Source organism: Benincasa hispida, chromosome 11 (genome assembly GCF_009727055.1).
Source record: "Benincasa hispida cultivar B227 chromosome 11, ASM972705v1, whole genome shotgun sequence".
NCBI classification, from domain to species: Eukaryota; Viridiplantae; Streptophyta; class Magnoliopsida; order Cucurbitales; family Cucurbitaceae; genus Benincasa; species Benincasa hispida.
Genome location: NC_052359.1, coordinates 21536792 through 21561726, shown reverse-complemented (window position 1 = coordinate 21561726; position 24935 = coordinate 21536792). Strand labels below are relative to the sequence as shown.

The 24935-nt window shown below is 35.3% G+C and overlaps 2 protein-coding genes across 5 annotated transcripts; one reads left to right on the top strand and one right to left on the bottom strand.

Annotated features, from left to right (window-relative positions):
• Positions 1-289: 289 nt before the first annotated feature.
• On the top strand, positions 290-2262 carry LOC120091287 (COX assembly mitochondrial protein 2 homolog). The gene is made up of 4 exons (XM_039049255.1): positions 290-375; positions 647-716; positions 1586-1690; positions 1779-2262. Exons 2-4 carry the CDS (start codon positions 672-674, stop codon positions 1863-1865), a joined length of 237 nt encoding a protein of 78 aa, XP_038905183.1. The 5' UTR covers positions 290-375; positions 647-671; the 3' UTR covers positions 1866-2262.
• Positions 2263-3475: 1213 nt separating this feature from the next.
• On the bottom strand, positions 3476-23802 carry LOC120091285 (uncharacterized protein At5g08430-like). 4 transcript variants are annotated; one of them, XM_039049248.1, is made up of 11 exons: positions 23617-23802; positions 22724-22803; positions 17542-17729; positions 13497-14382; positions 11818-11927; positions 10253-10312; positions 9193-9243; positions 9036-9106; positions 8175-8356; positions 4272-4469; positions 3476-4166 (listed from the first exon to the last, which is right to left on the bottom strand). In XM_039049248.1, exons 1-11 carry the CDS (start codon positions 23718-23720, stop codon positions 3694-3696), a joined length of 2403 nt encoding a protein of 800 aa, XP_038905176.1. In that variant the 5' UTR covers positions 23721-23802; the 3' UTR covers positions 3476-3693. The 4 variants fall into 4 exon arrangements, with proteins under 4 accessions (XP_038905176.1, XP_038905178.1, XP_038905175.1 ...); XM_039049250.1 differs by adding an exon at positions 20470-20733 and having other exon boundaries at positions 3476-4469; positions 17565-17729; positions 23617-23642; XM_039049247.1 differs by having other exon boundaries at positions 3476-4469.
• Positions 23803-24935: the final 1133 nt, after the last annotated feature.

Here is a 24935-nt window from a genome sequence, read left to right as displayed (position 1 = left end):
GCATATCAACCAATTTCAAAAAGTACAAAAATTCATATACTAAATTAATAATTGTGAAAGTTTATATTGATAATTTAACTTACTTTATTTAACCTTTAAAATAATCTAGAAAAATTTTTACAAATAAAAAAAATGTCAAATTATTTATAAAAATAGTAAAAAAAAATCACTAATAGATTTCTATTAGCATCGCTAACAGACAATATTATCAGTTCTATAAAAGAAATTAAAATTTTAATATTCATTATTAATCTATTTTTAAAAATTCCCATTAAATCTTATATATATATATATATAACACTCTTTTTCTGTATTTGAATCAGATTAGAGAAGCTTACAGGAGAACGAGTGGCTCAAGTTTTATGCCCTTCGCAGGTTTGGTTTCTTGATTTGAATCTCAATTTATAATTTATATACGTTTGTGTACTCCTTTCGGTTAAAATCGCCCTGATTCTTCGAATTTGGATACGAAAACCCTACATTCTGATTGAAATAGCATAACCTTCTAATGGGGATTGCCAATATATTAGTTTGAATCGAAACCTTAAACATCCGCATCCGTTCTCTTCTCCCTGACATTAAATCGACGCATTGGTTATGATTTTTGAGAATGATTTGGGTTTTCTGTGAACTATACTTGTTGCAGGCTGCTGGGGATTTCATAACTGAATATGCATCCTCCTCTAACTTTGCATAAGCACCCGATGTGTGCTGAAGTGAGTTCCGAAACTATACCTTCTTGTATATATATATATATATATATATAGTTGAATTCCTTTAGATGATTGACTTGATCTTCATTTCATTTTTTATCCTTTCGTTTATGAATCAATTCTGTTGTTGTCTTGCAAGAAAGTGGGGGGGAAAATCATATGTTGAAGCCCAGTTTACCTCTTTTAATGTAAACTCTATTCAATCAAGCGCAGAACTATTGACAATCTAATTCAGTTTTATACTGATGGAAATCAAATGATGAGTTGTGGAGCTATAATTAGTGCATGCTTCGAAGTGATCACTTTTTTCATGTTTAAAATTACTTTAAAACTCGTTTTTAATCATGCAAAATCAATTTAGTGGTTAATTTTACACTTTGGAAATGCAATTTTCATATCATCAAAATTGATTTTGAATTATTAAAAACATATTTTGGAGTGATTTTTAACAATTTCAGAATTACTCAAAAACATGTCTTTAGTTGAACTGTGATGGTAGAACATTGCAGTGAACTACTGCTATGAAATTGCTGTTGGAGCTAAATTTTATCCACCAACTAGCATGTGAGAAGCATATGGCTTTCTTTCCACTCAAAGTGAAGAGAATCTCTATAGATTTCCTTGGTATTCATCTGTGAAATAAGTTCAAATTTAATAGTGGCCACTCATTTGAGTTTGATCTTAACAACCAAATGTTCTAGAGTTAGGTTGTAAGCTAGCCTAAACACTTGCATATTAGGAAAAGTAAAGGTAAGAGAATCTATTCGTAGTCTACTAAAGCCCAAACTCCCCTGTTATTATGCAGTTTTCTCATTGGAAACCATTTTCTAAAAGCTATTATTTTCGTTCCTCTTCTCTTTCATCACTTGCAGATTATTGAGGAGTTTCAGAAGTGTCATCTAGACCATCCTGTTGCAAAATTTTTCGGTGAATGCACAGATCTCAAAATCAAGCTCGATCGGTGTTTCAGGCAGGAAGTGAGTTGTGTGCTTCCACATTCATGTTCAACTTGACCTGCTCCATTTTTTTTCATCTCAAATGGCACTTTCTTTTCTTTGTTTATAGAAAGCTCTCAAACGAAAGGCAAACTTTGAACAGAGTAAAAAAATGAAGGAAAGGCTCGACGCTTTAAGAAAGGAAAACGCTTCGTGAAGTAGCTAGGGAGGGTATGGCTTTCATGGAAAATGTTTCAAGAGGAAGCATTTAACTAATCAAACGACCAAGATTGGGAAGACATGTAAATTCGTTACAGCTATCAAGAAATTTGTTGCCAGTTTCAATGGTTGGAAACTTCACTCTGGACTGTGGAAGAGATAGAAATTGTAGTGTGAACACCATACTTGTAGATTGTGAAGATGATGATGTTGAGCAATACTGCAGTTTGGGTTCGGAAATTCGATATTTATGAGGCTGTTTAGATGGGAATATGCTTTGGATGTTTGAAAACTGGTCATAGACTCATAATATTAATCATGTTTAGTTGACATAATTGATGATTTACAGCAATAATTGTGATGAGCCAATGAGAAATATTTTCCCCCTTTTCGCATACTGACCTTTGCATAATGCACTGTCGTTTCTTTCTGGGAGTGTTACAATTGCTTATGACCATTCAGTTCTGGAGCTATATAGGGAGTCTATTTTAAGAGTTATATAACAATAAAGTGTATGCAGATGATATGCCTTTCTATTATTTTATTATTGTTTACTATTTTTTATTTTTTATTTTTTAAAACAAGGTAATATGCTTCGACTATTAAGAGGTGTTTGAGTCACTTAGTTGAGTTTCGAAATTTGTAACTAATATGTTGGAGTTAGAAAATTTGTTTGGGGTGTAGAATTATAGTTTTTCGATAAATGTGTAAAAGGGAGAGAGAAAAAAATTAAATTCATTGATAAATGTGTAAATCTTAATAATGAATATTATTGAAGTTGGTAGAATTGAATATTATTTAATGATTTATGAAATAGGTGTGCCAAACACCCCTCTAGGAATTGGAGAACAAAATGTTTGAGCTAGATTTTCATTAAGATTTTTTAAGAACGTTTTGGATTATGTATTATTAAGCTAGTTAAATTAGTAAAAAGAAGCCAATTGTTAACATTTTATGGGCTTTTTAGGGGTCCTATATCCCCATATCTTATATCATCTCAGTGTTTGGAGACTCATTATCTTATCTCATCGAATTTAATTATTTGTGGGCTCATTTTCAGAACATGTTTTGTATCTCACCGCTTGATCATAACAGTCCCTTAAGAGTGTGTTTGAAATAACTTGTGGAAAAAATATTTTTTAAAAAAATAAAATCTGTACAAGTACCTATGGAAAAATTATTAATTAAAATGTATTTAGCATAGCTAATGAAGTGTTCTGTAAAATCTTAATAAACAAATAAAAATACTTCTAAAAACTTGAATTAAAGAAACTCTCAAGAGATAGATATGATGAAATTATACTCTCCAAATAAACTTCAAAATGGCATTTAATACTTCAATGTTCAGCTGATCTAGAGAGAGGTTAATTAAACTCTGCTTTAAACCAGTCATTGAAGTATCAAAATTTTATTAGTCTCTAAATACTTTGGTTAAATCTTCTAATTGTTTTTCCTTTTGCTATAGCCTAAAAGGCCTATTGCTATCATCAGATTATGTAACATATTTCCAAGATTTTTTTTTTGGCAAAAATGAAAATAACATTCAAATGTATAAAGGCTTCAAGGGCAGTGTAAACACATTTTTCATCTCCTCATGTTCAACATAGCTGAAAGTCTGGAAATCCCTTGGCTATGGTTGATAAATACCAATTCTGATTTTCATATCTCACACAAAATGATTTGTTCTTGTCAAAAAAGAGCTTCCATTGAAAGCACTAAGCAGCAACAGTTTCCCTTCTTTACTACCATTTACAATTCTAACTGTACAGTAGTTTTGCATCATATAGACATTGAGTTGATGCAAAAATATATTAGCAGTCCACAATTTATTCAGGGAAAAGCAACCGAATGGCATCACTTAAAAGGATTGCGTCTTGTGAGCTCTGATCACTCTTCCAAACCTTGCATTTCAACTCAAATGAGCTGCTGTCCCTCCATTGCTTCAATAACGACATTGGCAACGGTCCCCTTGTCTCGCCTTGAGGACTTGCACAATACCACATGGAGACATTTGGATTCTCTAAATTCTGCATTTTTTCTTCAACCCTCAAGTCCTCATCATCGTCGCTTAGTTCAATCAACTGAACTTCAGAAGCATTTTTGTTTTTCAACTTTGGTTCTACCATTTGAACGTCAGAAGCATTTTTGTTTTTCAACTTTGATTCTACCAACTGAACGTCAGAAGCAATTTTGTTTTTCAACTTTGACTGCATCAACTGAACTTCAGAAGCATTTTTGTTTTTCAACTTTGATTCTATCAACTGAACTTCAGAAGCCTTTTTGTTTTTCAACTTCGATTCTATCAAATGAACTTCAGAATCAAATTTTTTTTTCAACTTCGACAATTGAACTTCAGAAGCATTTTTATTTTTCAACTTTGATTCTTGAACATTGATAGACTCACTTTGAATATTGTTCCAGGAAGGATTGGAACATACATGCTCCTTTGGCAGAATGGATTGATGCTGCTCATCACGAGTTTGAAACTCCACGGCTGAGATGCAAGATTTTTTAGCGAAATCTTTACAAGTAGATACTTCAGATTGTTGCTGCTTCTCTGAGATATTCCGTACGCCAATCAGACATTCTTCTACCTCAGCAGCTGAGGGATAAAGCAAGAAAATCAAAACATGGTTAGTTAAATTTATCACCAAAAAGGTTGAGCTAAAATATTGATGTTTGATGCTAATTAGAACACTGTTGGTGAATAAGCATTTGAAGTCAAAGGAAATCTAGTCTTGTTCTCAAACAAACACTTGCACTCATACAATATCTATTCAAATCCTTCTTTTAAAGCAATTTTGCACATATATTGATCTCAAAAATTAGAACATGATCCAAAATTCAAATGAGTGATAGTTCAGTTGCATTTGAGGCCTGCCTTCTGTTATTGTTATTCTTCGACCAACATTTAACACGGCCTACCCTTGGAGACGTGCATTTGTGAGACCCTTGATTATCATTATTATTATTTATCATATACAGATTGCATAATGAAAATAATGAATTAAAAATATTTCTAAATTCACTGAAGCTCTTGTCTCGAACTAATTATTGAATCATTTTCATTGACAAAATGAAAAGAGACTAATGCTCAAAGTCAAAGTACAATGAAATAAAAATAAAACAAAAACAAATAAATCCATTACAACCAATTAAGAACTCATAAAAAGTCTGTAGCCTAATGATTGGACCGAAACAGCAAAAATTATTAAAAATACATTCCTTTTGAAGGCTTTCCAACGGAGAATGCTCATTAGTACATTGAGAGAAAAAGACAATTCCTAAGCACCAAGATGCAATACAATAAATATTCATTAAAGAATTACAAATATGAGTCAGCAAGATTGTAGTTTATTTTGGCTCATAACATGAAGAAGTTATATTGTTCCAATTTTAGCTTGTTTGTGCTGAAATGGTGGTGGTGCTAACAGAAGAATATTCAGAACAGTCAGTTGCAACTGTTGACAGGATATCCCTTGAATTTTGATAATTTCTTGGTTATAATGGCTTGAGAGGAATTAATAGGCTCAGGTATTAAGGAGTACCTACAAGGCCACATATTAATGATTTGGATTTCATTCAAGCTTTAGATGGAGCTGCTTGCCTAAAGGTTGAGTAATCACTATCCTTTTCTTCAATGCCAGTCCATTGGAGAGCTTCTTTATATCTCTTCTTGCTCTGTTGAGGATAAATCACAATCACCATCCAAACCAATTTTTATACTTTCTGATGAGTATCAATGACAATTTCTCATTCACTGAAACTAAACAGTAGAAGACAGATATGAGAGGCCTCATTCATTCCTAGATTGGAGATTCTTATTTTCTCAACTAACGTACTTCTCCCTCTTCCCTCTTCCCCCCATTACACATTCCTCTGCCCCCTACAGAGCTGACTGCCCCCTAAATTGTACAAATTTGAGGCTTTATCACCCCTGAAAACCCCACCTTGTCTGAAAGCAGAAATGAAAATGAAGTTGCTATGTCGCTAGCTTTCTTCTTTAGACATGCCCACTAAATTAATACCACGAGAATCGTTTTTCTTAGAAGGGTTGATTCAGACACCTAGAATGTAGCTTGATTCTGTCCATTTCAATTGTCAATGTTAAAGAGCTTGGTGAAAGTGGGTTATCTATGGCACGTTGAAGGATTTATTTGCTTCCTTTCATTCTCACTGAGAGAATGTCATTCAAAGATTGGGAAGTCTTGTGATGAAGGCTTCATTCTACTTTACTTTGGCTATCGTGGTCAAAGATTTGCTTGCTGGAATTTGGTTCGAACCAAAGGGTTTTTCATGAAAAATCACCCACGTGGCTCATTCGTTATGAAGTTGCAAGACTTAATGCATTCACTTGGTGTTCTCCTTCCAAGTTGTTTTCTAATTTTTCGGTGCAAGATATTTGTTTGATTTGGAGTGCTTTCATCTTCTTTGAATAGTTTAATTTTTTCTATCTATTCGGATTGTCCTTTTTATGTTTGCATTAGACTCTTTTCATCTTATAAAAGTTTGTTTCCTTGAGGAAAAAAAAAAAACTTGGTAAAAGTAGGGGGTGCGGCTCTGCCATGGGCAACTGTGAAATAGGAGCAACTGATGGATTTTATAAGCAGCAGAAGGTTTATTATTGTTATTATTTTTAAAAAAGTACTTTCATTTCTTTTTGGGCAACCCACCTGCCCTACGCCATTTAGGTGTCACCATGGATTGAACCATGACCTCTTAGCCCTTTATCAAGGTCATATCCCTATTTATCACTAGGTCAATCCATGATAGTTAAAAAACAAACGTGCTTTCATTGAAAGAAATGATAGAATATTCAATATATAAGGTGCGTTTGACCCAAGGAGTTGACAAGTAGGAGTTGGAAAGTAGAAGTTGTGAAATCCACTCATTGTTTGGCCCAAGGAGTTTGTGGGTCCTACTACTAAAATACATCAATTTTATACCTTATCAACTCCTTAGAATGTGGGTCCCAAAAGTTTAGAACTCCCTAGATTTCATAACTCTTTGGAGCTCACTATTCCACTCCTTGCTCCAAACACCCCAAGGATATACAAAAAATAATCCACAACAAAAGGAGTCCCACCTAACTAAAAAAAAACTCCAAGCCGAAAGAACAAGATCAAGCTCACAATAACAAAAATACCAAGTGACTGACATCCACTAGGAGGCATTAAACTAAACTACCTCCCAAACCTCTTCACCCTATCACTCGGTCTCTCTAAGAATTCTATTATTCCTCTCCTGCAAAATTGCAACTAGCAGACCTCCCCCCTACCCAAAGAAATATCTTAGGTACACCCCTCACGCCAGTTAGCTGCCTGACTCCATCCATTGGTTTGAGGAGGATTACTTTTACTTCCCTCAAGGTGAGTTCCTTGAAGCTGAAGAGTTTAGCCTAGAAAAGGCTACTAAAAGAGCCATCCCCTAAGGACACAATTCCCCTAGAAACTCATGGTGGTGGATCATCTCTCTAATGAACACCATTGTAACTTACATGATCGTAATTAAGCAGCTATATCTCTCGTGTTTGTTATTAGTTAGGACTTGGAAGGTTTTCGTTTTCCTTCTGTACCAAGAATATCTCAGTGCTTTAGGCAGAATGGAGAAGTATTTCTTATCATATTATTCAATTGAATGAAAATGTTTCCCTATTTCTGGTGGCTCACACGAGATCAGAGTCAACCACTCTTGATTGGCAAACTAAAACCACCAGCAGCTACACCCTTTAACAGCATGTACACCCTTTAACAGCAGCCCGACCAGCTCTAATACCCATCTAAGACCCAGCTGCGGCAGATTCAGGGAGCAAACCCAGACTTGAGCCCCGATCAACACTGATGGCTCCTTATGTTCTACCAGTCAGTGTTATGAGTTAAGTGAAGGAGAAACCAGAAAAATGTCTTAGTTCCAAGAAAAACCAATAACCTATCAAAAGACTCATCTCCAAATTACAACCCACAAGTTCAAAGGATTGAACCAACTACAAAGGAAAAAATAAACGAAGATGTTCACTAGGAAAATAGGGACGTACGGTTATATAAACAGTAGAATCTAAATAGGCAGCACTAAGGATAGAAAAAGGCACGCCCAACTTCAGAGGCAGAAAATAGAATGCCATGGCCTGAATCATAATACAAACTAAATTCAACGGATCAATGGCTCTTAAATTCCATGCATCAACTACGATAGAAGAGACAACCAAAAGTGAACTTTTCCAAAGGTAAAAGTGAGTATCTGAACAAGCCCGACCAAAAAAGAAAAAAAACCAAAAAAAGACCACTTAACTACGACAAAGATCACTGACCTGTGGCAGCTTTTCTGCCGTCTTTTCTATCAACAAGCACATGATTTACTTCATCCTTCTCTAGCAAATCCTCAAACGTGGGTTCGGGAATATCTGCTATCACTTTTGGAAGCTCATGTATCAACCGCGCTTGTTCTGATGGCTCTTGAAGTAGAATTCTTTTTTCCATGTACTCAAACAATGTTTATACAAAGCAAAGGTTAAGGCAACTTATTATCCTTAAAAGTTTTGGGGAAAAAAAATCCAGCTTGGTTCAATCCACATGAAAATTTCCTGACAGCATGAAATGGATCCAAGCAGAAAATGAAGTAGATGGTTAGGCAAAGCCATGTCTGTATGTTTTCGTACTATGGCGTTAGTATTATCAGTGTTGTCATCTTTTTAATAAAATGAGTAATAATAAAACACAACTTTATAGCCAAAATAATATATATAAGAATGATTTGAACGGTAGACATAAGGTATACTCAATAGACAATGATATTATTGTTAGAATCCAATATCCTAGGTGATTTCGACTCATGGATACACAATTTAGATATTTCCTTGTTCTGTCCTGTCTAGAGGTTGTAAAGATTATCCTCTCATCCCAATTGTATGCCATCTTTCTTTCTTTTCTGCCTTTCTTTAAGTGCTTATATATTAGATGGCACTATGGGTGTTCAAGTCCAACGAGGAAAGGATAAACTGAGGTATCGTGATTGCAACCCCCATTATAAAGGACCACATTAAATTAAAATGGCACCAATTAGAAAGTCTACTTAAATTTTATATTTCTTCCAAAATAAGTCATTGTCGTAATTTTAGTTTTAGCCACTCCAAAATGACATATATCATATAAAGTGAATCCAGATAGGATATTCTCTTCTCCATCCCTTCTCATTTGCATGATCAATACATGTCTGCAATCTAGCCAGCTCTTTTGGAATCCACTGTCAGTAAAAGAAATACAAACCAGTTGAATGTACTTATAGCTGAAAACAATTATTTGCTTTAATTTAATAACAGTTTACCCTACATGTTTTATGATGTCCTCATGCAGACTTTTTGCCTTCTCACAAAGCTCCTCCTGAAGGGAAAAAGAGGACTTATGTTTAAGGATACAAGTAAAAAAATGTGCATTTTGAATAATCCCTCTGACCTTAGCAAGAAAAGAAGTTCTTCAAGAAAGATGTAGGCTCCTAGTACGGGAATATTAAATTATAAGATAGGTATGAAATTAAGAGAGTATGCAGACTCAATTAAAACACCCTACTTACGAGCTTTGACCATTATGCCACTGTGATGCTCAACATTGTAAAAGGCCAAACAAATAAGATTAGGTAAGAACTAAGCTCAGACGTTTTCTAGATCAATTTGTTGCATAAATGTACAGAATATGCACAGGAATTTACATATGAGGTGACAAACAAGATATCAATATAGAGAGGGTGCAGGAACTTCTCAGGTTCATTCTCATTGTTAAACTTGTGAAATACCAGTATAAACACTCTTGAAAGATAATGATGTTTGGTAAAAAGACATTTAGAACATGGAAATTAGACATAGATCATGAAGATTTTGGAGGACATAAAGAATATTCCAGTTTCCTTTCAATAGTGATTCAGCACATATTTACTGTTGAATAAGAGATTTTGAAGGTTGTAGAATTCAAATTTGTCACCAAATTTGAATTCAGAGCATTAATTGCAGAGGTTTTCAAAAAACTTGACTGTTTGGATCTTTGTTTATTTTTTTAATTTTACTAAAGTTGTGAGATATGAAGATTATTTGGTATACAGATGGATATCCTTGTCAATAATTATTAACAGAACATGCTACCATAAATCTGAGGAAAATTTTAGGATAGAATAGGTCATTGTAATGATTGCTATTGGTATTTGGTCATTCATAAAATCGTCTCACCATCAGCCACATGGCAAGATACTTCATGAAGCTATTACTATAATGTCCTTGAAAAACAGTGACTTGTTCAACCGAGAATTTACTCTCAATAACCGAAAGCCACCACAAAAAATTTCCAATTAAATAATTTTCTATTAGTTCAAGCATATGCTTCAAAACGTCTACAGCCTTACCAGTGTGGGCTGTCTGAGCAGGCCATTTCTCACTCTCTGGTGCAAATCCTCGCATTCTTCCTGCAATACTAGACACCTGGTCAAAATTTCCCCAAATTTGTCTTATATTTCAATATAAGCAGTAGGCCTCTTTTACAAGCAGAACGTTAAAAAGGAGGAAGTTTCTCCTGGCAGAGAAATCCTTCCAACGCAACTTCACTAGAACTGTTCGATTCTTTGATGCCACCCAATTCACCGGATCAAAACCATACCTAAGCATGGTGATTAGCATTCTACGAATGGTTTTCAATTCTGATTTATTGATTTGTAAGAAACAAAGAAGTGGCAATACATAATTGTCAGCTTTGGCACAAAGTAGAGGGAACTTGTTATTTTATCACAAGAAACTTCATAGTAAACACCGAAATTTGTTAAAATTAGGAAAAACTCTTTCTCTTCTTATCAAGAGATCATAAATCAAGATCTACAGTCACGAAGTGCAAAGCAACTTCGATAGATCCCTGTCCCAGAAGAAGACATTAGAGCCATTGCTGAATTTTCAAATTTCAAATGTGACTAGAAAATCTTATAAATAACACACGGGAAAAGTACCTTCTTAGTCCCAAGTTTTCAGAAATAGGTGCCTTTGGCCCCTATGGTTTCAATTTGGCCCTTTTAGTCCCTCACTTTTGAAGAATAAGTTTAAAAGGTCCCTATTTTCATTAATTAGATTTTTTTATTATATTTAATAAAATAATAATAATTGAACTTGTAATTAAAGAGAAAAAGAACTTTTTCTCCCCTTTCCTTTTACCCAACCCCCACCCCCTCCGGGTCCCCTTTTTAGCTCCTCCTCTTCTTCCTCCTCTTCCTTCATCTCATTCTTCTTCCCTATGTTACAAACAAAACATTCCATTAATCTTGAAGATGAAGATCGGTGGTGGGGGCTGGGTAAGGGAAAAAGACTCAAACTGTTGCCTGAGAAGTTAACAGCGAGCCGGCTAGCTCTAATGGACTATGGAAATGCGAGCAGAAAACAGTCATGTACATGCTGGAGCTGGAGTTCATGGTGGAAGAAAGCTTCAAGTTGAAGTTGGATGGTGGGGAAACTGAGGAATGTAATGATTTGTTTGTGGTTAATGAGGAAGAAGAATGAGGATGAAGGAAGAGGTGAATGACGATGAAGGAAGACGAGGAAGACGAGGAAGAGAAAGAAAAAGGGGTTGCCGGTGGAGGTGGGGGCTGGGTAAGGGAAAGGAAAGAGAGAGTTTTAATTACTAGTTTAATTAGTTTAATTATTGTTATTGTTTCTCTCAAAAAAAAAAATATATTGTTATTGTTCTTTAATATAATAGAAAATATCTAATTAATGAAAAGAGGGTCCATTTAAATCTATTCTTCAAAAGTGAGGAACCAAAATGACCAAATTAAAACTATAGCAACCAAAGACACATATTCCTAATAACTTGGGAACCAAAAAGGCACTTTTCCATAAAACATCGTGTGGGAACTGAAGATTACTCTCAACAGTGGGATATGAATTTTCTCAAAAGACGAAACAAATTAAGCAATGATGTATTTGCTACCTCAAAAAAGTCATCATCTGATAAATTGTAGATTGGTATATAGTCTAGTCTATTGGCAACTTGCAGGAGAATTCCCTGTTTCCCAGTGTTGCTCGAATCTATCTTTATGCCTGTGATGGTGCAGAAAAAGGTTTAGAGCAAAGCACGGTAATTTTTTAAATCACCAGCAGCACTTCAATATGCAATACCAAAGGTCAATCAGTTCCAGCAACAGAAAGGAATGACAGAACACAGTTCCATAGGTATCTAAGGTGCATGGAAATAATTTTGGAAAGCTCATTTTGTTAATCTTGACAAAAGTAAGGCACAAGTTTTTCCAGTAGGGAAAAGAAAAGAACATTTTAAATGAAGGTACATCACACTACGAGCTGGACCTTCCTCTTAAAATGCTTCACTTAGTGCCTACAAACTGAAAATAAATAAATATCTGATGCCACAACTTGATTTATCAAATTTTGTTCACCTGGTGTAGTCATTGTAGGTGAAAATTCAATGGTGATAATTCAATGATAAGTTTCATGATGGGCCAATGAAGTATGCATGAGCATGAAGAACAACTAATCCATGAAAGGAAAATATATTCTGTTATTTAACCAAATTAATTTCACCATGAAATCAGATAAAAAAAAATTAATTTCAGACAATAAACTAACTACCAACTTTCCAACTGCTGGCTGTTGCTTCTGACTGTAGTCATTTACTCAACCTCTCTTTATATCGGTTTCTCCCTCCACGTCACCCTCCCTCACACTTCTCTCTCTACCTCTCTTTCCATCATATTCTCTCTCCCTCACACTTCTCTCTCTACCTCTCTTTCCATCATATTCTCTCTCCGTCTCTTTCGTTGTCTGTCTCCATCTCACTCTCCTTTACACTTCTCTCTCTACCTCTTTTTCCATCATATTCTCTCCATGTCTCGTTGTCCGTCTCTTCCATCTCACTCACTCCCCATTTGATGTGAACTGATCATAGATAACCAACCTCACATAGTCACACCAAGGACAAGGAGAATCAAAGCAAATGACTCAAGAGAGAAGGAGGACCAAGGCGCAATCATGCAGCCAAGCAATGGCCAGCATGCCTCACACTTAGTACCACCCAACAGTACGCATGCCTGCGCTTGTAGGGAACCTCACGACATGCAAGCCCCTGCACATGCCAACCTCCCAATAACCTCACAATGATATCACTCATGCACCAGCAGCCTTGCTTCACATTTCACATGCCCCTCAACGTGCATGTGTCCACCTGGCAACTGGCACTACATCACCAGCAACACTTGCATATACTTCTACCTTGCACGCGTCCATATGTGCACTTGCACAATGTGCTTAGATGCTGCCCAATGCCCAGAGCACATCACCAACACTCAGCCTGCCCCAGCACACCCCTTCCCTATCTTTGGCCCTAGCCGCCTACCCTACTTCCCTTATTTGTTTTCTTTTTTAATCTGGGATGTAATTTTGGTCTTTAGGATTCTCTCTCACGGCATTTTTGGACCAAATACCTTAAGATATTTTAATTAGTCTTATTTTCCATGATTTGCTAAATCTTTTTACTCCCTAAATGTTCTGGGATTTTATTTGATTTTGTTCTAGGGTTAGATGCCTTGAAGATTGAGCTTACAGACATTTTCTTAAATTTAATCACTAATCTAAGCAACAGATATAGTTCATTACCTGTAACTTGTAGCAACTGGTAAGAATTTTTCTGTGAATAGTCATTGGGATCAGATTTAGCTCGTACAAAACTTCCCATCATTTTTCCTTCAAAACATTCTTTGTCTTCCAAAAGCCTCTCTACTAGACTTCTTTTCAGATAGACTAGTTTGATGTTTGCTGCAATAATAGCAGCAGAACAATTATGTGACATATCTGATGGGTTCTGTTCAGCAGGTTTTCTGTCTGAGCCCAACTTCCTCTGCCTTTTACAAGCCATTATAGAATTATCATCCTTTTCCATACTACTCGTGCTCTCATCCTCCGATGATTCCTCCATGTTTTCAGCAAAATGAGCAGTTAGGTGTTTGTTTACACTATTTACATTCATTATTTTCCTTCCAAAAACAGATTGTAGTTTGGCATCACAAAGAATCCTCTTCTTCTTTTGAGGATGGAAGAGCTTGTTTTCTTTACAATAGGCAGTAATAATAGAAGCCACATCATGCTGTGTTAACTTTTTGCTTGTATCTTTTCCAATTTTTGAAAGAAAGTCTATCACTGGTTTTGACCCCCATCCAATGAACTCCTTGTTACTTGATTTCATCTTTTTTCTCGTTGAGCCTAGCTTCTCCTTTCTTCTTTTGCATTTTTTAACCAGTGCATGCCCTTCTTCTGTATACACCAACTCTTCATAGTCTGATGATAGTTCATATTCATCAGTGTCTTCTTCTGATTCCTCAATTTCATTTGAATTGAAGTCACACCTGTAATTCCTTCCCTTCTTCAATAAGTTACTCGCTGTATGGACATGTTCTGCTGTCAAACCCTCTTTTTTCTTCATCAGTTCCCAGTATTCCTTAAATAGACATTCATAAGTTTCACGATCGTTAAAGTCAACCTTTGTCTGCAAATCAGCAAGCATAGAGGTAAGTCATAAGAAAATCAAAAGGAAGCAATAATGTTGGAATGACCACACCAGAGATATAACTGCCTTGCACATCCATGAAAGTTAGGGAATTGAGACAAAAAATGGAATTTGGAAATGTATAATATTCAAGGTTTGATTGGAAACCACTTGATGCAACTTTAGGCAAATGGCAAGATGAATAACATTAATCTTTGTCTTGTTTTTGTTTGGTGGAGTTTAGTGTCAAAAGTCAAGATATTGTGAAGAAAATGGTCCGGGAATTATAAATTTAAGGGGTAAAAATGTTACCCTCGGGCCAAGTGGCATCAAGTATTTGCAAGTATGGGATTCACCTTTCCTCTAAAATGTGAAAGTTGACGATCCCACATTTCAAGAAAAAAAATCATATGTTGCATCAAGCTGGTTTTTTGCAATTTGTGGCATGTTTTATTATTAGAAAGAGAACGATATTTCAACTTAGGTTGAGAGAAGAGATGTGGGGCTTAAAACTTTTTAGCTGTTAAATCACCAATGAATCCAGAAAACTTAGGTTAATAAGCCGTGAAATTAAATCTTCAACATTAACATCTCTCTTTGGGTTCATACTCAAAACTCTTACGTAACTACCATTTGTTTTTAATATCACCAGCAGCCACAGTTCTTTCTTTTTCAATTCTACCTGTCTTTTATGTTCCATTTGTTGGTTAGGCACTTCCTTTTTGCTGGTCTCTATTTGTACTTTCATTAATGAAAGTTGGTTTTTGGTTAAGAAATTCAAAACTAGATGACACTAAAGCATGTGCTAAATACTGCCCCGGATAAGGGTCTCTTGTGATGCTGTTTGGGCTCACTAAAAAAGTCTAAACCTTCAACCTTCCAAGACCAATGATCAAGGTGTTGATGCCCTATCTCTACAAATTTGTCCTTGTTGTCCTTATCTAACTTTCGGTCCACTCATGGAGGAGTGTTTGCTAAACATGACTACCATTCTCAATGTTTTATAGCCACAACAACTGTCCGTCGATACAAAAAAAAGTGCAATTGTGGCAAAAAATATATGAATATCTAGGCATACAGTGTCTGCTGGGAGGTTATGCGGTCATACAAAGATTCCAGCTATATCAACCTGTCCCATCCCTTAGGGCTTAGACACTCGGGAGATGTTTGAATTACAAATTTTGGAGTTGGAAAGCCTATGTTTTTGTAATCTGTGTTTGCATTACCAAAAGGAATAGAACATAGAAATTTAAAAGTAGGGAACCCATGGGATATGCTAAATTCATGGGTTTACAATTTGTAAAGTTTAGTCTGTACTCTGAAAGGTGCATATCACATGTTTGGGATTAAGTAACAAGAAATTTTATATAGCCTATTGGAATAATAAACACACAACCTAGGATAAGCAAAGCTAGATACCAAAAATAGGCTCAAGTTATTATCCTGCAACATAAAAGTTCAACTCGTGCCATACACTCCCTTAAGGAGCTATTTAGAGTCTTAAGGTTAACTAAATATTAAAGCAAGTTCATGAAGGAATAAAATAAATAGAAATATCACATCAACATACAGATGAAGATTGGAATTTTGGAGTAAATCTTGAAGACTGAATGCTTATTCTTGATGCCAAAAACTGAAAGTACAACCCTTTAAATAGGCTGACTACAACCGGCAACCTACTGGCTTAAATAATTTATTAGTTTTGCTAATTAACTTAAGTTTTAAGGTGGTTCTTCTCTCTCTCTTGTTATCTGCTTTTTTGTTGGTTCTTTTAAAAGCTTGAATTGGATTGTTGCAATGAATATCAAGCTTTCTTTCTGTTCTAAAAAAAATTCAGCAGCTAATCAAATAAAAGACTTGACAAATTAACCCAAACTAACAACTAAAGGGAAAAAAGACCAAAGTCAACTAATAGACAAAACAATAATGGAATCCTAAGAATACCCCTACATCACATACACCAAGCAATTCAAGAAGGATTATTTCAGGATGAAACTGAAGGCCAAAGATCCATCTACTTAATTGAGTTAATCTCACTCTATATCTCTATAAATGATGAAGCTCCAAACCAGAGATCTTAATTTCAACTAAATAAGAAGAAACAAGATCTATCAATTAAAAAACTAGAGAAATATGACTAAATAGAGTAAACACAATCAAGACAAACATGGGGGAAAAAGGAGAAAGAGAAGAAGAAAAAGGGAGGGAATTTCGAAAACCGATCTCCATCTATTTCTAACTACCAAAGGAAGTTATAATCACAAAATTGCTTACTGATCTTCCACAAAAAATTTCCACCCTTCAATATGCTTGAAAGCTTTCCCCAAACATATTAGATTTCATGACTTCCATTCAAATAAATGACATAAACCATAGGTTGAATCAAATATTTTGACAATGTGAAAACATCCATGAATAAGCAAAAGCCTGACAGTATTAGATGAAGTAAACGCTTATGCAAGTCCATAGCACAAAAATCAAGGAAGGAGAGAAAAGAAAACGTAAAACTCTAAGGTGCAAAATACATGTTGATATAACAAGAAAACAAGGAAAACAAAGATAATTAAGTACCAACAAGGAAAACAAAGATAATTAAGTACCTTGTTAATCATAATTTTTCTTCTCTCTTCCAACTACCAAGAAAAAACTAGATGCTTAGAATTTTGAAGCACATAATATGCAACCCATTTTCATCCTGAATTTCTTGGGTTGGAAACAGCCTCAACTAAGAAGTCATTTTAAGAATTATTTTCCTTTTTAATAAAAAAACAAAGTAATATAGCCATATGGAAAAAAATCAAAGTATAAAAGAGTGAGCAATCCTATTAAACAGACAATCAAAGAAATTACAAAAAGTTTGACCTTTCAGATTAGGATTACATTATTTGGCTGAATTTTACATATGTAAATTCTTTTTTTTTTTCTTTGAGCTCACATATGCGTACGCGTATTTGTATGGTTAATATTTATTTTAATAAAGTTCTTCAAGAAATATTTATAATACATTTCTTCCGTTTGTCTTGCTAGTTGGAATAAATGAAGAAAACAGGACAGAACCAAAAAGGGAAAGCGAGAGAGAGAGAGATTGTTCAGGATACTTGACGTGTGCAAAGGAGTAGGCTAAAATTCCCTAAGAAGACAAGTCAGCATACAGCATACCCCATCAATGTCAGCATCTTTACCATCTTCTATAAGTAATGCGAGCTTCAAACAGTGGTTGCAGAATCCTCTACTGCCTCGAACACATACAAACTCGGCATTAAAAATGCAACGTCCACATACAGCTTGTGGGCAGCCAACACAACGGAACTTTGAGGTTTTACGGCAGAGGAAGCATGAATGCCAGTCTGATACATAATATACATCATGATTTGAGAACACTCAAAAATATATAAACGGCACAAGCAAACAAAAGAGACTACTAGATATAGTAAAAAAAGAAACAAACAAAAAGTAAGTACACGGTTCTCATTTAGTTCTGAAACTGGTCTTATTGAGACTTTCATGTGTATGTACTGAACTGATCCTTCGCAGAGTTTTATTGATAATATTCTCAGTGATTTACAAGAGCAGTATGAGGCTCTTTAATAAGCCCATGAGAAACAACAGCCTAACTAATCTTCGAACAATAAAACTAAATACAGTACACCACCATAACAATAATACAAAAACAATTCAGCAGAGAACTAATAACTTTAACCAACAATCCTAGCAGCCTCCCTCAAACTGATCGAGGAGTTTCAGTTTGGATCTTAGGTACCGAAACCTTGTGTGAGAAAGTGGTTTGGTGAAAAAATTGGCAAATTGTCAATTTGATCAACAGTGTATACATAGTTGATCTGGACATCTTTGCAGGTAGCCTTCTCAAAAACAAAATGATAGTCAATCGCTATGTGTTTAGTTCCCCCATGAAACAATGGATTGTTATCAAGGGCAATAGTTGAGACATCGTCACACTAAACAGTTGGAACATGAAGAGTATGCACTCAAAAAGTCACACAAATGTTGTCGAATCCAGCAAAGATTAGCAGTAGGAGAAGTGAGTGATTATTCCGCTTCTATGGAGGAACGAGCAACAGTAGGTTGCTTCATATCACTCCATGAGATAGGATTTTTGCCCAAAAGATAAACTAGCCTATTGTTGATCGTTCCATAATTGTGTCACCAGCCTAATCGCCATACAAAAGTCCATTCGCTCAAGAGATACAGCAAAAGAGGATAGACCAATGTTAGAAGAACACTGTAGATATTGAGGAATGTGTTTGACTGTAAAACGTCCATCGGTGGGAGAGTGCATCTTCTGACAAGCTTTGTCAACAGCAAAATCTATACAAGGCCCTACATCTATCATTTTGAATTCTTTTCACAAACCATTAGTTTTTTTTCCTGCTTGAACAAGAGAAATTTTTCATGGAATAAATGAAAAGAGACTAATGAGAAAGATAGAAATTTTACAAGGGAATAGTATAGGGACAGATCAAAATAAAAAAGAACCAATCAAGAACACAATACAGAAAAGAAGCTCCTACAATGAGCAAAGAAAGGAACATAACATCACTAATTGAACAAAACAAAGAAAACCTAGCAAATAAAGAGCCTTAAAAACCCAAAACACACACAAAACAAAAACCAAAAAGAAAAACACACTGCACTTTGGAAACTGCACCAAAGGTAGATTTGAGAACCAGAGAAACTCTGAAAACAATAGGCCTAATAATAAGAGCAAATAATCAAGAAAATCAGAGTCATGATATTCAAACAGTTTTTCGCTGATTATTCTATTCAAGACGTTCGTCTTAATTGGAATGCTTTTATTTCTTCAGTGTAGTCATGTACTCTTGATTTCAATATGAGACTGTTTTGTATTGGGACAAGATGAGGGTGCTATGGTTGTGTCAACCTAGTTGAGATAACCAGGTGCATCTACTGATCCTAGGATTTTCTGGTTAAATATTTAGTTGTTTCTTAAATCTTTATTACTCAATGTCTCTTTGTGCTTTGAGCATAACTCTTTTCATTACGATAATGAAAAGTTTTGTTTCCTTTTCAAAAAAAAGAGTCATGATATTCTATTGCAAGTTCAGATCAACTTCTGTCTTCCTGATATACAAGAGAAAATAGTAAGACTAAGAACAAAAGAAAAGCAACAACATAACCCAGTTAATTCAAGAGAACCGGTGCCCTCCTCCACAAGCCTTCTCACAATTCCTGCCTCCCCTCCTTCACGTTAACCCCTACATAAACTCATTCATAGTACTCCCCCGCTTCCTCAGGTAAAACTCGCCTTCCTCCCTAACTAACTATATTGTAAGAAATCCCCCTTCTACCCATCCTTACATATGTGCAAGTGATTAGAGGTCTAACAAAATCCATCAAAGAAGAAAGCAGAGCTGAACCCCAAACATCCAAGAAGAATAATACATAAAATGAAATGAAAAACAGAAGTACCAATTGAAAGCTTTCAAAGACCTTGAAGACTTGAGTTAACAAACATGAAAATCAATTTCCAAGTGAAATCATGAAAGCAATTTCATGCATATCAAAGCCACAAGTTTCAATAAGAGAAGAAAATTTAAAAGGCACTTATAAAGAAGGAGAAAGAGGAACTACTTTGTCACATTCCTGAAAAATGAAACTAGCTCGTCAGCAAAAGAGTCTTTAAAACCAGAATCATCAATGTTATTTTCCATAGATTGTAAGACAGATTCCACACTACTTAAGCTAACTTTGGATGCTGCATTGAATCATCATCCTAACATGACACTGATGAAAAGAGAATGATAAGGTGTAGGGTCTTCAGGCAAATGACTGATTCCTTTAATGAGAACAAAATCAGGATCTGATGAAAAGCATTCTTGTCGATTGATTGCTTAACAAACAGTGACCAAAAGATATGAAACATTTTCTTCAACACTATCTGGATTCAAAGTATTAATCTCGAGTTTGAGGAAATGAATAAAAAAAAAATTAAGTACAGGATATTGGATAAGCTGCAATATAAAAAATAAAATAAAAGAGAACTAAAAGAGAAAATCGCCACTTTAACGCTTAAGGAATTTGGAGATTCAAGAGCCCTAAGAAAATCACCTTTTTAATGCTTAAGGAATTTGAAGAATCAAGAGCCCTAAGAAAATCACCAAAAGGCATCTGGGTTTCCTTAAAAGGCACCTCTTAGACAATAGGACAAGCATTAGGATCAATATGAAAGGCAGGCAGTTCACAAGGAGGGTTCCTTTGAGAAGACAACTGAATCCTCAAGACCTTGTTGCAGTAATTGAGGGTGATCATGCAAGCCTTGACTATTAAATGCATGACTAATGTCTGGGTTTTCCTTTGGAGCATGCAGAAAATCTGGTGGTTGGACAAATAAATCATCAATAAGCGGTGAACAACTATGCTGAGAAGAATGTTCATCTTCAATGACAGAGTTAACTTGAAAGATGCCCAACAGATCTCAAAAGTCTTTCACTCTAAATTGTCTTAAAAGACACTGAGACAGAAAGGAAAATTAAATGGTGTGATATCCCTGATAAAAGGAAAGAATTTCTCCTTTTTGGATAAACCATAATTTTTTTAGAACTCAAGGACACAGTTGTACAACCCATAGAACAGACTCCATTCAAGTAAGATTGTCCTTTTTGGATAAATCATATCAATTGTAGCTCGGATGAAATTATTATAATATGTATGTTATCAATGAAATTATAATGTATATGCTAGGAAGATGACGACACTAGAGGCGCCAGCAGACTCACAAAGAAGTCCAAAGAAAAAGCCTCAAAACAAAAACAACAGAACCAAATATGGATGATGAAAGTCAGTAGACTAAGAGAACACAGACAGTTGGCAAAGGAAAATGACAAAAGACCCAGACAGACGGCAGCAACATCTGCAACGGAGGGTAAGATTGTGCATTAGAGTCATTAGAAGCAGCAAAATGGTGCTTTTCTTAGAAATACCAACTTTAGATATTGTAGTCATTGGAGGTGTGTTAGTGATTGATAAAGTAAGACTCAGGACTTGGACCTCGAGCAGCACTATGTAAAAGATTAAAGAGGGGAAAAAAAGCAAAATAGACAAAGGAATAGGTAGTTTATGCATTTGTCCTTTGAAGGCAACATTTACAAGTAAATGAATAAAACGGAATATTAGCTTCTGTCAGTACATTGCGTAAAATATTATCAGAAGGGTGACCAAGCCAAGCATGCCAAGGTGAAGAAGAAACTTGGTTGAGACAATGGCAGAAGTTATAGTCTTGTTGGAGCTAGACAAAGGTACATATGGCAATGGATGAAAACAATCTTAGATAGACCCTGAAACAAATATTATGAGTAATTTTGTCTCTTATAACAAAGGAGCTAGCATAAAAAAGGATAGTAAAGTTGTTATCTTGGCAAAGCGTATGAACAGACAAAAGGTTAGCAGACATAGAAGGAACATGGAGACTACTGTTCGTCCCGTCAGTAAATACAAACAGCTTGTGCCCATGAAGAATTAGAGTAATCTGGTGGCGCCAAGGAGGGTAGTTACACACATTTGAAAGCAGAAGAACGGGTAACGAAGAGTGGAGGACAAAGGGTCTCTGAAACATGGTAGATGTGGAAAAAGAAGAAGAAGCTATCTGTTGAGGACGCGTGTCAAGAAGGGTCTGAAAATCCTTGAGTAGAGCATTATTGGTAATTTCTCATTGATTCACAAGAGCAGAATGAGGCTCTCAAAATAGAAGCCCAAGAGAAATAATAGCCTAACTAATATTCTAATCATAAACCTGAATACAGTTCAGCAACATAACAATAATACAAAAACAATTTAACTGAGAATTGCTCGCTTTAACTAACAATCCTAACATGTACTATGTAAAAGACTTGAGATAGCATATAACAGGCAAGGCAGCAAAAGTAGATTTAATATGTGGAATAACACATACACCTTTTCCATAACAAGAGAAACAGCGTAGTACAAGAGTCAGGAGAGATATTCTGTGCAGATAGCACATTGTGACTCATGCTCCACTTCCATCCACATGTTATAGATATGTTAATTTCATAATTTTGAAGTAGCCAATGACAGACCCCATATAAACATGTCCAGGAACCATATTATACCAAGCTCATTCAGTAATTTCTCTAGAAGTTGGGGAACTTCAAATGGGGGGAGGCTTGGAACTCAGAAGGCAATAGTGGATTCAGGAACTTTCTATTCCTATCCTTGTCAAAAGATGCAACTTTTAAGAAGATATTAATAGATGAGCTGCTAGCAACTACTTAACTTAAACAAACTATAATTCACACATGACATATATATCATCACTCTTAGAATCATAATCGCATTAGCATCTTACCACAAATCCAACGATCTTCAGACTCCACAAAAGATTCTTCCCTTCCAACACACTCAGGGTGATACGCTTTAAGGCAATCTCTGAAATCATTATGTACGCGATTAAATAATTACAGCCTATCTTGATAATACAGAATCAAAATCCACAATTGAAGATATATTCATCAGGATGCAAATGGATAAATAAGAGTGTCCAAATTCCTTTAAATTATATAAAGGAACAGAAAACTAAAGAAAAAAAAAATCTACTCCCTCACATCTTCAAACATTCTAGCCAGAATAGAATGGTCTTTAAGTAATTTTAGCTTTTAACAACAGTGTCCCAGTAGACATGTACAGAACATGCACACAAAATCCTAACCAATATGGTAATTAAAAAATGTATCACATCCATACATCTTCACTCATGAACATTCATAAACCGACATAACGTGAATTAAGATGGCCAAACTTGGTAGAGAATTCTAGAAATTTTTACTATCGTATACTAAATAAGTAATTATGATCATCAATTCATCATACTAAAAGCTTCTCTGAGCTTTTCCAATATAATTTTAGGAGAAACTTTCGTTGAATATTACAATGTGGAAGCAAGTAACCACTCGGGATTCAATGAAACATAAACTAAACCACTAAGAACTCAATTTAAACAGGATCATGCAAGGAAAAAGAAGAAACGGAATGAACAAACAAACAGACAGACTAGCAGATTATTTTTTGTTCATTTCCATTTTCCACTTCATTTTTTGCCATTCACCCAATTTTCCATGCTTACTTCCTCTCTAAATATCAGCAGCATCTTCATACTTTTTCCTTGCAGAATCATTTCTCTTAAGAAAATTATTGCATGAAAAAAACAAGGAATGGGCCATTTTCAACTGTAATGGAACTCACTTGAAGTCGCAGAATCTGAGCAGTCCTCCATCTTTACAAATGAAGCAAAAATCGTCTCCGATTTCTTCTTTCGTTTTGCATTTCTTTGAATTCTTTCTACCCATTTGCGAAATTTGGATCTCGAAATCACTACTGTTCACAGTGAGGACTGAGGATCAGAAATGTCTCTTTATGAAAATAAGCATTATTTAAAAGCAATGATTAAGTCATGAAATATTGGGCTGAAAAGACCTTCAGGTTGGTTTTTGTTTTTATTTGAAGAAAAGGACTTTTTGAAGGTGTGAAATCCCTCTTTTGCCCTAAAAAAAGGTAAAAAGTGTAGATTTGTGTATAGGATGGGGCCTCATTTATAATTATTTTAATTATTATTGTTAAATGTTCATTCCTTTTATAATTAGTTTCCTTTGTTAGAATACCTCTTATATTATATTTACCCATTATTGGATCCTCTTTTAAATAATAAGAGAAAATTGAATATTTCTCCAAAAATCTTCATGGTATTAGAGCCAACAAAATAAAATCCTAATCCTAGTCACTGTCGCAGCAGCCATTGTTGTCCCTCTGTGTGCTTTCATTCATCAACAAAGTTCGATGACATCAGATCCATCCATCGACCAAGTTCGGCGACGTCAAATCTATAAGCCTAGATCCGTACAACTCATATCTATCCGTCGATCAAGCCTGACGACGTCCCTGCCCCGATCTACATTACTACATTCGTGCACCCAAATCTGCATCCATACGTCCATGTTATGCTCTCTGCGCGATCAAGTTTGTTGCCGCATGTTTGATCTTCAGATGTTACAGCCTTAGGTTTCATCTTGACTCCAATCTAAGGAGTTATAGACGCCTAGTGGGAATATCTTCTCCTCTTAAATTCACCGACCTGACAGTTCTTTGCTCCTCAGCATTTACAGCATTTAGTGTTTCAATCGTGTTTCACAACAGGTTCATCAAGGCCGATTGATTCAATTAGTATGGTCCCGTTCAGTCATACCGATTCGGTTCAATCAGACCGGTTCCATCAGTACGATTTAGTTTTGTCAGATCGGTTCAGTTCAGTTTACATAGTCAATTGATTATGCCTCTATTCAGTCATTTGGTTTGGTTGAAACAACTTCATTCAGTTAAACTAGTTTGGTTTCTATTCAATCATCAGTTGAATTGCCCAATCTAAATTAATTAGTCTCTTACATCATGTCAAAGCAAACTGTTACACCGTCTATAAGTTTTGCTCATCAGAACATCGTCTTGCCTTGCTTCTCTGTATAACACAATAAACAAAAATTATGGAATGTAGATTATGGAGCCTCAGATCA

Excerpts from the sequence above, each read along its gene's own strand:
- LOC120091287 (XM_039049255.1), top strand. The coding sequence starts at position 672 with ATGCATCCTCCTCTAACTTTGCATAAGCACCCGATGTGTGCTGAA. Across the intron at positions 717-1,585 it reads AGCACCCGATGTGTGCTGAA|ATTATTGAGGAGTTTCAGAA; the intron begins GTGAGTTCCGAA and ends CATCACTTGCAG. Across the intron at positions 1,691-1,778 it reads ATCGGTGTTTCAGGCAGGAA|AAAGCTCTCAAACGAAAGGC; the intron begins GTGAGTTGTGTG and ends CTTTGTTTATAG.
- LOC120091285 (XM_039049247.1), bottom strand. The coding sequence starts at position 23,720 with ATGGGTAGAAAGAATTCAAAGAAATGCAAAACGAAAGAAGAAATCGGA. Across the intron at positions 22,804-23,616 it reads CTCAGATTCTGCGACTTCAA|AGATTGCCTTAAAGCGTATC; the intron begins GTGAGTTCCATT and ends TAATGATTTCAG. Across the intron at positions 8,357-9,035 it reads GAGAAGGGATGGAGAAGAGA|ATTGTTTGAGTACATGGAAA; the intron begins ATATCCTATCTG and ends CTTTGTATAAAC.